The sequence below is a fragment of the Salmo salar genome, chromosome 10, assembly GCF_965601325.2.
Source record: "Salmo salar chromosome 10, fSalSal1, whole genome shotgun sequence".
Taxonomy (NCBI): Eukaryota; Metazoa; Chordata; class Actinopteri; order Salmoniformes; family Salmonidae; genus Salmo; species Salmo salar.
Window position 1 is genome coordinate 125,493,293 of NC_138300.1, and position 16,708 is coordinate 125,510,000.

General features: G+C 42.3%; 1 protein-coding gene across 2 annotated transcripts in view; it reads left to right on the plus strand.

Annotated features, from left to right (window-relative positions):
* Positions 1 to 16,708, plus strand: part of myrf (myelin regulatory factor) — a 110,957-nt gene that overhangs the window by 67,890 nt on the left and 26,359 nt on the right. For both annotated transcript variants that reach the window (XM_082957477.1, XM_082957478.1), the window contains exons 8-13: positions 6,039 to 6,234; positions 6,426 to 6,502; positions 8,774 to 8,884; positions 9,156 to 9,246; positions 11,264 to 11,464; positions 15,493 to 15,601. In XM_082957477.1, the coding sequence (XP_082813603.1) occupies positions 6,039 to 6,234; positions 6,426 to 6,502; positions 8,774 to 8,884; positions 9,156 to 9,246; positions 11,264 to 11,464; positions 15,493 to 15,601 (785 nt within the window). The remainder of the gene's footprint in view (positions 1 to 6,038; positions 6,235 to 6,425; positions 6,503 to 8,773; positions 8,885 to 9,155; positions 9,247 to 11,263; positions 11,465 to 15,492; positions 15,602 to 16,708) is intronic.

A 16,708-nucleotide genomic window follows, 5' to 3' on the forward strand; every position in this document is an offset into this window, starting at 1 on the left:
GCGGGAGAGAGAGAGAGAGAGAGAGTGAGAAGAAGAGGGTGAGAGAAGAGGGTGGTATACAGGAAGGAGAGGGGAGAACAGAATGATCCAGAGAAGGACCGTTTTAAAGATTCCTTGGACGTGAGTGATGCGGGGGAGTGAGTAAGAGCAGGGTTTCGGTTACGAAAGAGTATGACGGGAGGAGACGGAGGTAGATAACAAGGGAAGGGGAGGGGATGGAGGAGGGTGAAGACAGAGAGGAGGGGAGGATAAATGTACCAACACCTACTTGTGGACATTGCTATGCTGAACTGGGAATTCTGAGAAGAGAGGGATAAGTGGTTGGTGGTGCGTAGTACATACCATTAGGATATTGTCATCAACAAACAGGTGGCTCATCTTAGCTGGTTCTCTCACGTTTAAAACATAATCTTGATGAAATATATGGAGTGTAACATGATTAGGAATACTCTTTGACTAAGGTCTTCAACATGACTCATAAACTATAGTGGAGACTAAGGTCTTCAACATGACTCATAAACTATAGTGGAGTCTGTAAGGTCTTCAACATGACTCATAAACTATAGTGGAGTCTGTAAGGTCTTCAACATGACTCATAAACTATAGTGGAGTCTGTAAGGTCTTCAACATGACTCATAAACTATAGTGGAGTCTGTAAGGTCTTCAACATGACTCATAAACTATAGTGGAGTCTGTAAGGTCTTCAACATGACTCATAAACTATAGTGGAGACTGTAAGGTCTTCAACATGACTCATAAACTATAGTGGAGTCTGTAAGGTCTTCAACATGACTCATAAACTATAGTGGAGACTAAGGTCTTCAACATGACTCATAAACTATAGTGGAGTCTGTAAGGTCTTCAACATGACTCATAAACTATAGTGGAGTCTGTAAGGTCTTCAACATGACTCATAAACTATAGTGGAGACTGTAAGGTCTTCAACATGACTCATAAACTATAGTGGAGTCTGTAAGGTCTTCAACATGACTCATAAACTATAGTGGAGACTGTAAGGTCTTCAACATGACTCATAAACTATAGTGGAGACTAAGGTCTTCAACATGACTCATAAACTATAGTGGAGTCTGTAAGGTCTTCAACATGACTCATAAACTATAGTGGAGTCTGTAAGGTCTTCAACATGACTCATAAACTATAGTGGAGTCTGTAAGGTCTTCAACATGACTCATAAACTATAGTGGAGTCTGTAAGGTCTTCAACATGACTCATAAACTATAGTGGAGTCTGTAAGGTCTTCAACATGACTCATAAACTATAGTGGAGTCTGTAAGGTCTTCAACATGACTCATAAACTATAGTGGAGACTGTAAGGTCTTCAACATGACTCATAAACTATAGTGGAGACTAAGGTCTTCAACATGACTCATAAACTATAACGGAGTCTGTAAGGTCTTCAACATGACTCATAAACTATAGTGGAGTCTGTAAGGTCTTCAACATGACTCATAAACTATAGTGGGAGACGTAAGGTCTTCAACATGACTCATAAACTATAGTGGAGACTGTAAGGTCTTCAACATGACTCATAAACTATAGTGGAGTCTGTAAGGTCTTCAACATGACTCATAAACTATAGTGGAGACTAAGGTCTTCAACATGACTCATAAACTATAGTGGAGACTAAGGTCTTCAACATGACTCATAAACTATAGTGGAGTCTGTAATGGCTTCAACATGACTCATAAACTATAGTGGAGTCTGTAATGTCTTCAACATGACTCATAAACTATAGTGGAGACTAATGTCTTCAACATGACTCATAAACTATAGTGGAGACTAAGGTCTTCAACATGACTCATAAACTATAGTGGAGTCTGTAAGGTCTTCAACATGACTCATAAACTATAGTGGAGTCTGTAAGGTCTTCAACATGACTCATAAACTATAGTGGAGACTAAGGTCTTCAACATGACTCATAAACTATAGTGGAGTCTGTAAGGTCTTCAACATGACTCATAAACTACAGTGGAGACTAAGGTCTTCAACATGACTCATAAACTATAGTGGAGTCTGTAAGGGCTTCAACATGACTCATAAACTATAGTGGAGTCTGTAAGGGCTTCAACATGACTCATAAACTATAGTGGAGACTAAGGTCTTCAACATGACTCATAAACTATAGTGGAGTCTGTAACGTCTTCAACATGACTCATAAACTATAGTGGAGACTGTAAGGTCTTCAACATGACTCATAAACTATAACGGAGTCTGTAAGGTCTTCAACATGACTCATAAACTATAGTGGAGTCTGTAAGGTCTTCAACATGACTCATAAACTATAGTGGAGTCTGTAAGGTCTTCAACATGACTCATAAACTATAGTGGAGACTAAGGTCTTCAACATGACTCATAAACTATAGTGGAGACTAAGGTCTTCAACATGACTCATAAACTATAGTGGAGACTGTAAGGTCTTCAACATGACTCATAAACTATAGTGGAGACTAAGGTCTTCAACATGACTCATAAACTATAGTGGAGTCTGTAAGGGCTTCAACATGACTCATAAACTATAGTGGAGTCTGTAAGGTCTTCAACATGACTCATAAACTATAGTGGAGACTAAGGTCTTCAACATGACTCATAAACTATAGTGGAGACTGTAAGGTCTTCAACATGACTCATAAACTATAGTGGAGTCTGTAAGGTCTTCAACATGACTCATAAACTATAGTGGAGACTAAGGTCTTCAACATGACTCATAAACTATAGTGGAGACTAAGGTCTTCAACATGACTCATAAACTATAGTGGAGTCTGTAAGGGCTTCAACATGACTCATAAACTATAGTGGAGTCTGTAAGGTCTTCAACATGACTCATAAACTATAGTGGAGACTAATGTCTTCAACATGACTCATAAACTATAGTGGAGACTAAGGTCTTCAACATGACTCATAAACTATAGTGGAGTCTGTAAGGTCTTCAACATGACTCATAAACTATAGTGGAGTCTGTAAGGTCTTCAACATGACTCATAAACTATAGTGGAGACTAAGGTCTTCAACATGACTCATAAACTATAATGGAGTCTGTAAGGTCTTCAACATGACTCATAAACTACAGTGGAGACTAAGGTCTTCAACATGACTCATAAACTATAGTGGAGTCTGTAAGGGCTTCAACATGACTCATAAACTATAGTGGAGTCTGTAAGGGCTTCAACATGACTCATAAACTATAGTGGAGACTAAGGTCTTCAACATGACTCATAAACTATAGTGGAGACTGTAAGGTCTTCAACATGACTCATAAACTATAGTGGAGTCTGTAAGGTCTTCAACATGACTCATAAACTATAGTGGAGTCTGTAAGGTCTTCAACATGACTCATAAACTATAGTGGAGTCTGTAAGGTCTTCAACATGACTCATAAACTATAGTGGGAGTCTGTAAGGTCTTCAACATGACTCATAAACTATAGTGGAGTCTGTAAGGTCTTCAACATGACTCATAAACTATAACGGAGTCTGTAAGGTCTTCAACATGACTCATAAACTATAGTGGAGTCTGTAAGGTCTTCAACATGACTCATAAACTATAGTGGAGACTAAGGTCTTCAACATGACTCATAAACTATAGTGGAGACTGTAAGGTCTTCAACATGACTCATAAACTATAGTGGAGTCTGTAAGGTCTTCAACATGACTCATAAACTATAGTGGAGACTAAGGTCTTCAACATGACTCATAAACTATAGTGGAGTCTGTAAGGTCTTCAACATGACTCATAAACTATAGTGGAGACTAAGGTCTTCAACATGACTCATAAACTATAGTGGAGACTGTAAGGTCTTCCACATGACTCATAAACTATAGTGGAGACTGTAAGGTCTTCCACATGACTCATAAACTATAGTGGAGACTAAGGTCTTCAACATGACTCATGAACTATAGTGGAGTCTGTAAGGTCTTCAACAATGCCAAGAGTGTGCAAAGCTGTCATCAAGGCAAAGGGTGGCTATTTGAAGAATCTCAAATATAAAATATATTTTGATTTGTTTAACACTTTTTTGGTTACTACATGATTCCATATGTGTTATTTCATAGTTTTGATGTCTTCAATATTATTCTACAATGTAGAAAATAGTAAAAATAAAGAAAAACCCTTTAATGAGTAGGTGTTCTAAAACTTTTGACCGGTAGTGTAGATTAATCTATTGAGGAATCTATTGATGAACCTATTGAGGACCAGACGCTATGTGACGTGACCATGGGCCTATTGATGAATCTATTGATGAATCTATTGATGAACGGCGTGACCTTGATGAATCTATTGATGAATCTATTGATGAACCTATTGATGAACCTATTGAGGAACCTATTGATGAATCTATTGATGAATCTATTGACGAATCTATTGACGAATCTATTGATGAATCTATTGATGAATCTATTGATGAATCTATTCAAATCAAATCCAATTTAATTAGTCGCGTACACAGTTTAGCAGGTGTTATGGCGTGTGTATTGAAATGCTTATGTTCCTATCAATCAATGCAGTAAATGTCAACAAGAACACAATCATAAACAAATTCATGATCTAACATTTAGCACAGCAGTAGATATATAAATAGTATGTAAACATTATAAAAGTGGCCAGTGTTCAATTTCTATGTACATAGGGCAGCAGTCCCTAATGTGCAGGGTAGAGTACTCAGTGGTAGCTGGCTAGTGACAGTGACTGATGGGGAGAGTACGATACTGGGCAGGGGGCAGGGTACTGGGCAGAGGGCAGGGTACTGGGCAGAGGGCAGGGTACTGGGCAGAGGGCAGGGTACTGGGCAGGGTACTGGGCGGAGGGCAGGATACTGGGCAGAGGGCAGGGTACTGGGCAGAGGGCAGGGTACTGGGCAGGGTACTGGGCGGAGGGCAGGATACTGGGCAGAGGGCAGGGTACTGGGCGGAGGGCAGGGTACTGGGCAGAGGGCAGGGTACTGGGAGGAGGGCAGGGTACTGGGCAGAGGGCAGGGTACTGGGCGGAGGACAGGATACTGGGCGGAGGGCAGGGTACTGGGAGGAGGGCAGGATACTGGGCAGAGGGCAGGGTACTGGGGGGAGGGCAGGGTACTGGGCAGAGGGCAGGGTACTGGGAGGAGGGCAGGGTACTGGGAGGAGGGCAGGGTACTGGGCAGAGGGCAGGATACTGGGCGGAGGGCAGGATACTGGGCGGAGGGCAGGGTACTGGGAGGAGGGCAGGATACTGGGCAGGGTCTGGGCGGAGGGCAGGGTACTGGGCGGAGGGCAGGGTACTGGGCGGAGGGCAGGGTACTGGGAGGAGGGCAGGGTACTGGGCGGAGGGCAGGATACTGGGCAGGGTACTGGGCGGAGGGCAGGGTACCCGGGCGGAGGGCAGGGTACTGGGCGGAGGGCAGGATACTGGCGGGGCAGGGTACTGGGCGGAGGGCAGGGTACTGGGCGGAGGGCAGGGTACTGGGCGGAGGGCAGGGTACCCGGGCGGAGGGCAGGGTACTGGGCTGAGGGCAGGATACTGGACGTAGGGCAGGGTACTGGGCGGAGGGCAGGATACTGGGCAGCAGGGCAGGATACTGGGCGGAGGGCAGGGTACTGGGCGGAGGGCAGGGTACTGGGCGGAGGGCAGGGTACTGGGCGGAGGGCAGGGTACTGGGCGGAGGGAAGGGTACCTTGCCTCTAACCAATCAGGAGTATCAAAGCCAATGACACATTTTCAAAACACCACTTTACCCACGTGTGTTCTGGTTCTTGCTCAACCCATCGTTGTATTGGACCAATCAGAATTGTTAGAATGTGTTTGTGTTCTAGAAATCGTCAGGGAGGTACTCAGATCCAGACTCATTGGCCGGAGCAAGGAGTTTGGGTAGCCAGGCAAATGTGAACCTCTCTTTTCATCCAATCCTCCATATTTAGCTCAAGGAGTGCAAGTACAATTGTAGAAAACGTACAATACGATGAACTTCTATGAAAATATTGACAAACCCTTATAGAATTCTCTGTCCATCCATCTATCCCTCTTTCCATCTCTCCCTCCCTCTCTAGCCCAATGCCCACCTATCGCGTCGACGCTGATAAAGGTTTTAACTTCTCCCTGGCGGACGACGCCTTCGTATGTCAGAAGAAAAATCACTTCCAGGTCACCGTGTACTGCGGCATGCTGGGAGATCCCAAGTACATCAAGACCAGCGATGGCCTCCAGCCAATCGACTGCTTCTATCTCAAACTCAATGGGGTTAAGGTGAGGGAGGAGAGGTGATCCACTTTGTGAATGCCTAATCATCCCCTAGCTTTTACCTAATAGCTGATGTCCTTCCTGTAGGTGTAAGATAATCCCTTCCGAGCTACAGGACGAAGGGGCCAGGGTTTGATTTAATGTAACGCTACTTTCTTTCATCAACTGACCGAACCCTCTCCTGTGTTATCTCCCAGCTGGAAGCCATGAACCAGTCCATCAACGTGGAGCAGTCCCAGTCAGACCGCAGCAAGAGACCCTTCAAACCAGTACTGTGAGTAGAGATCCTTCATACCAGTACTGTGAGTAGAGAGACCCTTCAAACCAGTACTGTGAGTAGAGAGACCCTTCATACCAGTACTGTGAGTAGAGAGACCCTTCAAACCAGCACTGTGAGTAGAGAGACCCTTCAAACCAGTACTGTGAGGAGAGATCCTTCATACCAGTACTGTGAGTAGAGACCCTTCAAACCAGTACTGTGAGTAGAGACCCTTCAAACCAGTACTGTGAGGAGAGACCCTTCATACCAGTACTGTGAGTAGAGAGACCCTTCATACCAGTACTGTGAGTAGAGAGACCCTTCATACCAGTACTGTGAGTAGAGATCCTTCATACCAGTACTGTGAGTAGAGAGACCCTTCAAACCAGTACTGTGAGTAGAGATCCTTCATACCAGTACTGTGAGTAGAGACCCTTCATACCAGTACTGTGAGTAGAGAGACCCTTCATACCAGTACTGTGAGTAGAGAGACCCTTCATACCAGTACTGTGAGTAGAGATCCTTCATACCAGTACTGTGAGTAGAGACCCTTCATACCAGTACTGTGAGTAGAGAGACCCTTCATACCAGTACTGTGAGTAGAGAGACCCTTCATACCAGTACTGTGAGTAGAGAGACCCTTCATACCAGTACTGTGAGTAGAGATCCTTCATACCAGTACTGTGAGTAGAGAGACCCTTCAAACCAGTACTGTGAGTAGAGATCCTTCATACCAGTACTGTGAGTAGAGACCCTTCATACCAGTACTGTGAGTAGAGAGACCCTTCATACCAGTACTGTGAGTAGAGAGACCATTCATACCAGTACTGTGAGTAGAGATCCTTCATACCAGTACTGTGAGTAGAGACCCTTCATACCAGTACTGTGAGTAGAGACCCTTCATACCAGTACTGTGAGTAGAGAGACCCTTCATACCAGTACTGTGAGTAGAGAGACCCTTCATACCAGTACTGTAAGTAGAGATCCTTCATACCAGTACTGTGAGTAGAGACCCTTCATACCAGTACTGTGAGTAGAGAGACCCTTCATACCAGTACTGTGAGTAGAGAGACCCTTCATACCAGTACTGTGAGTAGAGACTCTTCATACCAGCACTGTGAGGAGAGACCCTTCAAACCAGTACTGTGAGTAGAGAGACCCTTCATACCAGTACTGTGAGTAGAGACCCTTCATACCAGTACTGTGAGTAGAGAGACCCTTCATACCAGTACTGTGAGTAGAGACCCTTCATACCAGTACTGTGAGTAGAGACCCTTCATACCAGTACTGTGAGTAGAGAGACCCTTCAAACCAGTACTGTGAGTAGAGAGACCCTTCATACCAGTACTGTGAGTAGAGAGACCCTTCATACCAGTACTGTGAGTAGATAGACCCTTCATACCAGTACTGTGAGTAGAGACCCTTCAAACCAGTACTGTGAGTAGAGACCCTTCATACCAGTACTGTGAGTAGAGACCCTTCATACCAGTACTGTGAGTAGAGAGACCCTTCATACCAGTACTGTGAGTAGAGACCCTTCATACCAGTACTGTGAGTAGAGATCCTTCATACCAGTACTGTGAGTAGAGAGACCCTTCATACCAGTACTGTGAGTAGAGAGACCCTTCATACCAGTACTGTGAGTAGAGAGACCCTTCATACCAGTACTGTGAGTAGAGAGACCCTTCATACCAGTACTGTGAGTAGAGAGACCCTTCAAACCAGTACTGTGAGTAGAGAGACCCTTCATACCAGTACTGTGAGTAGAGAGACCCTTCATACCAGTACTGTGAGTAGAGAGACCCTTCATACCAGTACTGTGAGTAGAGAGACCCTTCATACCAGTACTGTGAGTAGAGAGACCCTTCAAACCAGTACTGTGAGTAGAGACCCTTCATACCAGTACTGTGAGTAGAGAGACCCTTCATACCAGTACTGTGAGTAGAGACCCTTCAAACCAGTACTGTGAGTAGAGAAACCCTTCATACCAGTACTGTGAGTAGAGACCCTTCATACCAGTACTGTGAGTAGAGAGACCCTTCATACCAGTTCTGTGAGTCTCAGTCTTCTTGCACTGATTTGTCATTAGTTAGAGAATGATTGTGATCCCTCTGGTTAAGAGCATCTGCTAAATTACTCAAACGTAAATAGGTCCATCACAGAGGGAGGAAAATACTCTACCTCAGGGGTTAAGGCAAGTAGAAAAGGTAAATACTGTATATAAAGGGTTAAGTGGAGAAGGTCTACTGTCTATAAAGGGTTAAAGTGTCATGTGTCTGTTTTCAGGGTGACACTGCCCCCGGAGCAGGTTACCAAGGTAACAGTGGGACGACTACACTTCAGTGAGACCACAGCCAATAACATGAGGAAGAAAGGCAAACCCAACCCTGATCAGAGGTACTATAGCATACAGCAATACCAGTGCTATATCGTCAATATAGTCACAGCTAAAGGGGCAGGTAGCCTAGTGGTTAGAGCGTTGGACTAGTAACCGGAAGGTACAAGAGGCAATCTGGGATCGAACAATTACCCTTTTTGAACTTATTGTTTGAATCCCAGATTGCCCTTTAAAGTGTGTTTACTTTACTTTTTGGCAGTCAAATACATTTAATAGAAATACAAAGACACAAATCTGTGATGAATTGTTTTGAATTGTTTTGCTTCGCAGGTACTTCATGTTGGTGGTAGCGTTGCAGGCCCAGGCCCACAGTCAGAGCTTCACGGTGGCCGCGCAGGTGTCCGAGAGGATCATCGTCAGGGTAACCTCTGTCAGTCTGGCCGTCTGACCGTCTGTCCTCCTCTGATCTATCTCAGTAACCTCTGTCAGTCTGACCGTGTCTGTCCTCTGATCTATCTCAGTAACCTCTGTCAGTCTGGCCGTGTCTGTCCTCTGATCTATCTCAGTAACCTCTGTCAGTCTGGCCGTGTCTGTCCTCTGATCTATCTCAGTAACCTCTGTCAGTCTGGCCGTGTCTGTCCTCTGATCTATCTCAGTAACCTCTGTCAGTCTGGCCGTGTCTGTCCTCTGATCTATCTCAGTAACCTCTGTCAGTCTGGCCGTGTCTGTCCTCCTCTGATCTATCTCAGTAACCTCTGTCAGTCTGGCCGTGTCTGTCCTCTGATCTATCTCAGTAACCTCTGTCAGTCTGGCCGTGTCTGTCTGTCCTCTGATCTATCTCAGTAACCTCTGTCAGTCTGGCCGTGTCTGTCCTCCTCTGATCTATCTCAGTAACCTCTGTCAGTCTGGCCGTGTCTGTCCTCTGATCTATCTCAATAACCTCTGTCAGTCTGGCCGTGTCTGTCTGTCCTCTGATCTATCTCAGTAACCTCTGTCAGTCTGGCCGTGTCTGTCCTCTGATCTATCTCAGTAACCTCTGTCAGTCTGGCCGTGTCTGTCCTCTGATCTATCTCAGTAACCTCTGTCAGTCTGGCCGTGTCTGTCCTCTGATCTATCTCAGTAACCTCTGTCAGTCTGGCCGTGTCTGTCCTCTGATCTATCTCAGTAACCTCTGTCAGTCTGGCCGTGTCTGTCCTCCTCTGATCTATCTCAGTAACCTCTGTCAGTCTGGCCGTGTCTGTCCTCTGATCTATCTCAGTAACCTCTGTCAGTCTGGCCGTGTCTGTCCTCTGATCTATCTCAGTAACCTCTGTCAGTCTGGCCGTGTCTGTCCTCTGATCTATCTCAGTAACCTCTGTCAGTCTGGCCGTGTCTGTCCTCTGATCTATCTCAGTAACCTCTGTCAGTCTGGCCGTGTCTGTCCTCTGATCTATCTCAGTAACCTCTGTCAGTCTGGCCGTGTCTGTCCTCCTCTGATCTATCTCAGTAACCTCTGTCAGTCTGGCCGTGTCTGTCTGTCCTCTGATCTATCTCAGTAACCTCTGTCAGTCTGGCCGTGTCTGTCCTCCTCTGATCTATCTCAGTAACCTCTGTCAGTCTGGCCGTGTCTGTCCTCTGATCTATCTCAGTAACCTCTGTCAGTCTGGCCGTGTCTGTCCTCTGATCTATCTCAGTAACCTCTGTCAGTCTGGCCGTGTCTGTCTGTCCTCTGATCTATCTCAGTAACCTCTGTCAGTCTGGCCGTGTCTGTCCTCCTCTGATCTATCTCAGTAACCTCTGTCAGTCTGGCCGTCTGACCGTCTGTCCTCCTCTGATCTATCTCAGTAACCTCTGTCAGTCTGACCGTGTCTGTCCTCTGATCTATCTCAGTAACCTCTGTCAGTCTGGCCGTGTCTGTCCTCTGATCTATCTCAGTATTTACCTAGCAGCAAATAAACTGAAATTGTGCTCATGATTCCAAAATTGGAATTTTAGTTTCCTTACTGACTGTAAATGTAAAGAGACCCATCCGTATCTGTTATGATCTACATTCTTTATTCTGTAAGTATAATAATAAATCATGGTTTTTAGATTTCTGTTGAGGCTCTTACGAATTCCATCCAGATCAGCTTGTTTAGGAAGCTACTCGGTGTAGTACTCCCTGTAGCTCAGTTGGTAGAGCATGGTGTTTGCTACGCCAGGGTTGTGGGTTCGATTCCCACGGGGGGCCAGCACAGAAAAAAAATGTATGAAATGAAATGTATGCAGTCGCTCTGGATAAGTGCGTCTGCTAAATGACTAAAATGTAAATGTAAAATGTAGCACTGCAAACAGAAGAGGAATCCAGGACCTGTAATTATGTATGTCACTCAAATCATCTTTTATAGCTCCCCTCAACTCTACAATTTCCCAGTCTAAATATCTCTGTGTTGTCTGTCCCTCCCTCTCTGGGTTTCCAGGCGTCTAACCCTGGTCAGTTTGAGAGTGACAGTGAGGTGTTGTGGCAGCGCGGCCAGCTACCTGACTCAGTGTACCACCACGGCCGGGTCGGCATCAACACCGACCGGCCAGACGAGGCCATGGTCATCCATGGTAACCTGAAGGTCATGGGCTCACTGGTGCACCCCTCCGATATACGGGCTAAAGAGAACGTCCACGAGGTGAGGGGGGAGTACGTGGTGTGTGCTCTGCACGTGTTTGTGTAGTTATGAAAATGCATGCTCGATCATGATGCAAATATTCCCTGAGAGAATTGGTTTTTATTTGGGCTATAAAATATTGGGTACTGGGAGGAGGGCAGGATACTGTTCATTGTCCTGAAACCATACAGCCATCGAACTGTAGCTGTATGTTCTATATGTCCTGAAACCATACAGCCATCGAACTGTAGCTGTATGTTCTATATGTCCTGAAACCATACAGCCATCGAACTGTAGCTGTATGTTCTATACGTCCTGAAACCATACAGCCATCGAACTGTAGCTGTATGTTCTATATGTCCTGAAACCATACAGCCATCGAACTGTAGCTGTATGTTCTATATGTCCTGAAACCATACAGCCATCGAACTGTAGCTGTATGTTCTATATGTCCTGAAACCATACAGCCATCGAACTGTAGCTGTATGTTCTATATGTCCTGAAACCATACAGCCATCGAACTGTAGCTGTATGTTCTATACGTCCTGAAACCATACAGCCATCGAACTGTAGCTGTATGTTCTATATGTCCTGAAACCATACAGCCATCGAACTGTAGCTGTATGTTCTATATGTCCTGAAACCATACAGCCATCGAACTGTAGCTGTATGTTCTATACGTCCTGAAACCATACAGCCATCGAACTGTAGCTGTATGTTCTATACGTCCTGAAACCATACAGCCATCGAACTGTAGCTGTATGTTCTATACGTCCTGAAACCATACAGCCATCGAACTGTAGCTGTATGTTCTATATGTCCTGAAACCATACAGCCATCGAACTGTAGCTGTATGTTCTATATGTCCTGAAACCATACAGCCATCGAACTGTAGCTGTATGTTCTATATGTCCTGAAACCATACAGCCATCGAACTGTAGATGTATGTTCTATATGTCCTGAAACCATACAGCCATCGAACTGTAGCTGTATGTTCTATATGTCCTGAAACCATACAGCCATCGAACTGTAGCTGTATGTTCTATATGTCCTGAAACCATACAGCCATCGAACTGTAGCTGTATGTTCTATATGTCCTGAAACCATACAGCCATCGAACTGTAGCTGTATGTTCTATATGTCCTGAAACCATACAGCCATCGAACTGTAGCTGTATGTTCTATATGTCCTGAAACCATACAGCCATCGAACTGTAGCTGTATGTTCTATATGTCCTGAAACCATACAGCCATCGAACTGTAGCTGTATGTTCTATATGTCCTGAAACCATACAGCCATCGAACTGTAGCTGTATGTTCTATATGTCCTGTATGTTCTATGTGTTCTATATGTTCTGTATGTTCTATATGTTCTGTGTGTTCTATATGTTCTGTATGTTCTGTATGTTCTGTATGTTCTATATGTTCTATATGTTCTATATGTTCTGTATGTTCTATATGTTCTGTGTGTTCTATATGTTCTGTATGTTCTGTATGTTCTATGTGTTCTGTATGTTCTGTATGTTCTGTATGTTCTATATGTTCTGTGTGTTCTATATGTTCTATATGTTCTATATGTTCTGTATGTTCTGTATGTTCTGTATGTTCTGTATGTTCTGTATGTTCTATATGTTCTATGTGTTCTGTATGTTCTATATGTTCTATATGTTCTGTGTGTTCTATATGTTCTATATGTTCTATATGTTCTATATGTTCTGTATGTTCTGTGTGTTCTGTGTGTTCTATATGTTCTGTATGTTCTGTATGTTCTGTATGTTCTATATGTTCTATATGTTCTATATGTTCTGTATGTTCTGTGTGTTCTGTGTGTTCTATATGTTCTGTATGTTCTGTGTGTTCTATATGTTCTGTATGTTCTGTATGTTCTGTATGTTCTGTATGTTCTATATGTTCTGTGTGTTCTATATGTTCTATATGTTCTATATGTTCTATATGTTCTGTATGTTCTGTGTGTTCTGTGTGTTCTATATGTTCTGTATGTTCTGTATGTTCTGTATGTTCTATATGTTCTATATGTTCTATATGTTCTGTATGTTCTGTGTGTTCTATATGTTCTGTATGTTCTGTATGTTCTGTATGTTCTGTATGTTCTATATGTTCTGTATGTTCTATGTGTTCTGTGTGTTCTGTGTGTTCTATATGTTCTATATGTTCTGTATGTTCTATATGTTCTGTATGTTCTGTATGTTCTGTATGTTCTATATGTTCTGTATGTTCTATATGTTCTGTATGTTCTGTATGTTCTATATGTTCTGTATGTTCTGTATGTTCTATATGTTCTATATGTTCTGTATATTCTGTATGTTCTATATGTTCTGTATGTTCTATGTGTTCTATATGTTCTGTATGTTCTGTATGTTCTATATGTTCTGTATGTTCTATATGTTCTGTATGTTCTGTATGTTCTATATGTTCTGTATGTTCTATATGTTCTGTATGTTCTGTATGTTCTATATGTTCTGTATGTTCTGTATGTTCTGTATGTTCTATATGTTCTATATGTTCTATATGTTCTGTATGTTCTGTATGTTCTGTATGTTCTGTATGTTCTGTATGTTCTATATGTTCTATATGTTCTGTATGTTCTATATGTTCTGTATGTTCTATATGTTCTGTATGTTCTGTATGTTCTATATGTTCTATATGTTCTGTATGTTCTGTATGTTCTGTATGTTCTGTATGTTCTATATGTTCTGTATGTTCTGTGTGTTCTGTGTGTTCTGTATGTTCTATGTGTTCTGTGTGTTCTGTGTGTTCTGTATGTTCTGTATGTTCTATATGTTCTGTGTGTTCTATATGTTCTGTATGTTCTGTATGTTCTATATGTTCTATATGTTCTGTATATTCTATATGTTCTATATGTTATATATGTTCTGTATGTTCTATATGTTCTATATGTTCTGTGTGTTCTATATGTTCTATATGTTCTATATGTTCTGTATGTTCTGTATGTTCTATATGTTCTGTATGTTCTATATGTTCTATATGTTCTGTATGTTCTATATGTTCTATATGTTCTATATGTTCTGTATGTTCTGTATGTTCTGTATGTTCTGTATGTTCTATATGTTCTATGTGTTCTGTATGTTCTGTATGTTCTGTATGTTCTATATGTTCTATATGTTCTGTATGTTCTGTATGTTCTGTATGTTCTATATGTTCTGTATGTTCTGTATGTTCTGTATGTTCTGTATGTTCTGTATGTTCTATATGTTCTGTATGTTCTGTATGTTCTATATGTTCTGTATGTTCTGTATGTTCTGTATGTTCTGTATGTTCTGTATGTTCTATGTGTTCTATGTGTTCTGTATGTTCTGTATGTTCTGTATGTTCTATATGTTCTGTATGTTCTGTATGTTCTATATGTTCTGTATGTTCTGTATGTTCTGTATGTTCTATATGTTCTGTATGTTCTGTATGTTCTATATGTTCTGTATGTTCTGTATGTTCTATATGTTCTATATGTTCTGTGTGTTCTATATGTTCTGTGTGTTCTGTATGTTCTATATGTTCTGTGTGTTCTGTATGTTCTGTATGTTCTGTGTGTTCTGTGTGTTCTGTGTGTTCTGTAGTTCTATATGTTCTGTATGTTCTGTGTGTTCTGTGTGTTCTGTGTGTTCTGTATGTTCTGTATGTTCTGTATGTTCTATGTGTTCTGTATGTTCTGTGTGTTCTGTGTGTTCTGTATGTTCTATACATTCTGTATGTTCTATATGTTCTATATGTTCTATATGTTCTATATGTTCTGTATGTTCTATATGTTCTGTATGTTCTATACATTCTGTATGTTCTATATGTTCTGTATGTTCTATACATTCTGTATGTTCTATATGTTCTGTGTGTTTTATGTGTTCTGTATGTTACGTATGTTCTAAATGTTCAGTGTGTAGCTCCATAGTAACATCCATACATATTGTCATCCTCTCTCTGTGTGTGTGTGTGTGTGTGTGTGTGTGTGTGTGTGTGTGTGTGTGTGTGTGTGTGTGTGTGTGTGTGTGTGTGTGTGTGTGTGTGTGTGTGTGTGTGTAGGTAAACACTACAGACAACCTGAAGCGGATCAGTCAGATGAGGCTGGTTCATTATCAGTACAAGCCTGAGTTTGCTTCCAGCGTGGGGATAGACACCAGCCCAGAGACTGGTAACTTATACAATGCTTTGTTTTAGGTTATAGATGATAGATAACCAATAGCAATCAATACACAACCAATAGCAATCAATAGATAACCAACAGCAATCAATACACAACAAACAGACAATCAATAACAATCAATAGCAACCAACAGACAATCAATACACAACCAATAACAATCAATACACAACCAATAACAATCAATAACAATCAATAGCAACCAATAGACAATCAATACACAACCAATAACAATCAATACACAACCAATAACAATCAATACACAACCAATACACAACCAATAACAATCAATACACAACCAACAGACAATCAATAACAATCAATAGCAACCAATAGACAATCAATACACAACCAACAGACAATCAATAACAATCAATAGCACTGGAAATCTATTGCATTCCTATTGTATCTGTGATCAGTTCTTTTGTTTCCACATGCTCCCTGTAGATTGGATTTGGGTTGTGCTTCACCATATTGTCTGTCTCTACCTGTATACCTGCTGCTTCACCATATTGTCTGTCTCTACCTGTATACCTGCTGCTTCACCATATTGTCTGTCTCTACCTGTATACCTGCTGCTTCACCATATTGTCTGTCTCTACCTGTATACCTGCTGCTTCACCATATTGTCTGTCTCTACCTGTATACCTGCTGCTTCACCATATTGTCTGTCTCTACCTGTATACCTGCTGCTTCACCATATTGTCTGTCTCTACCTGTATACCTGCTGCTTCACCATATTGTCTGTCTCTACCTGTATACCTGCTGCTTCACCATATTGTCTGTCTCTACCTCTATACCTGCTGCTTCACCATATTGTCTGTCTCTACCTGTATACCTGCTGCTTCACCATATTGTCTGTCCCTACCTGTATACCTGCTGCTTCACCATATTGTCTGTATCTACCTGTATACCTGCTGCTTCACCATATTGTCTGTCTCTACCTGTATACCTGCTGCTTCACCATATTGTCTGTCTCTACCTGTATACCTGCTGCTTCACCATATTGTCTGTCTCTACCTCTATACCTGCTGCTTCACCATATTGTCTGTCTCTACCTGTATACCTGCTGCTTCACCATATTGTCTGTCCCTACCT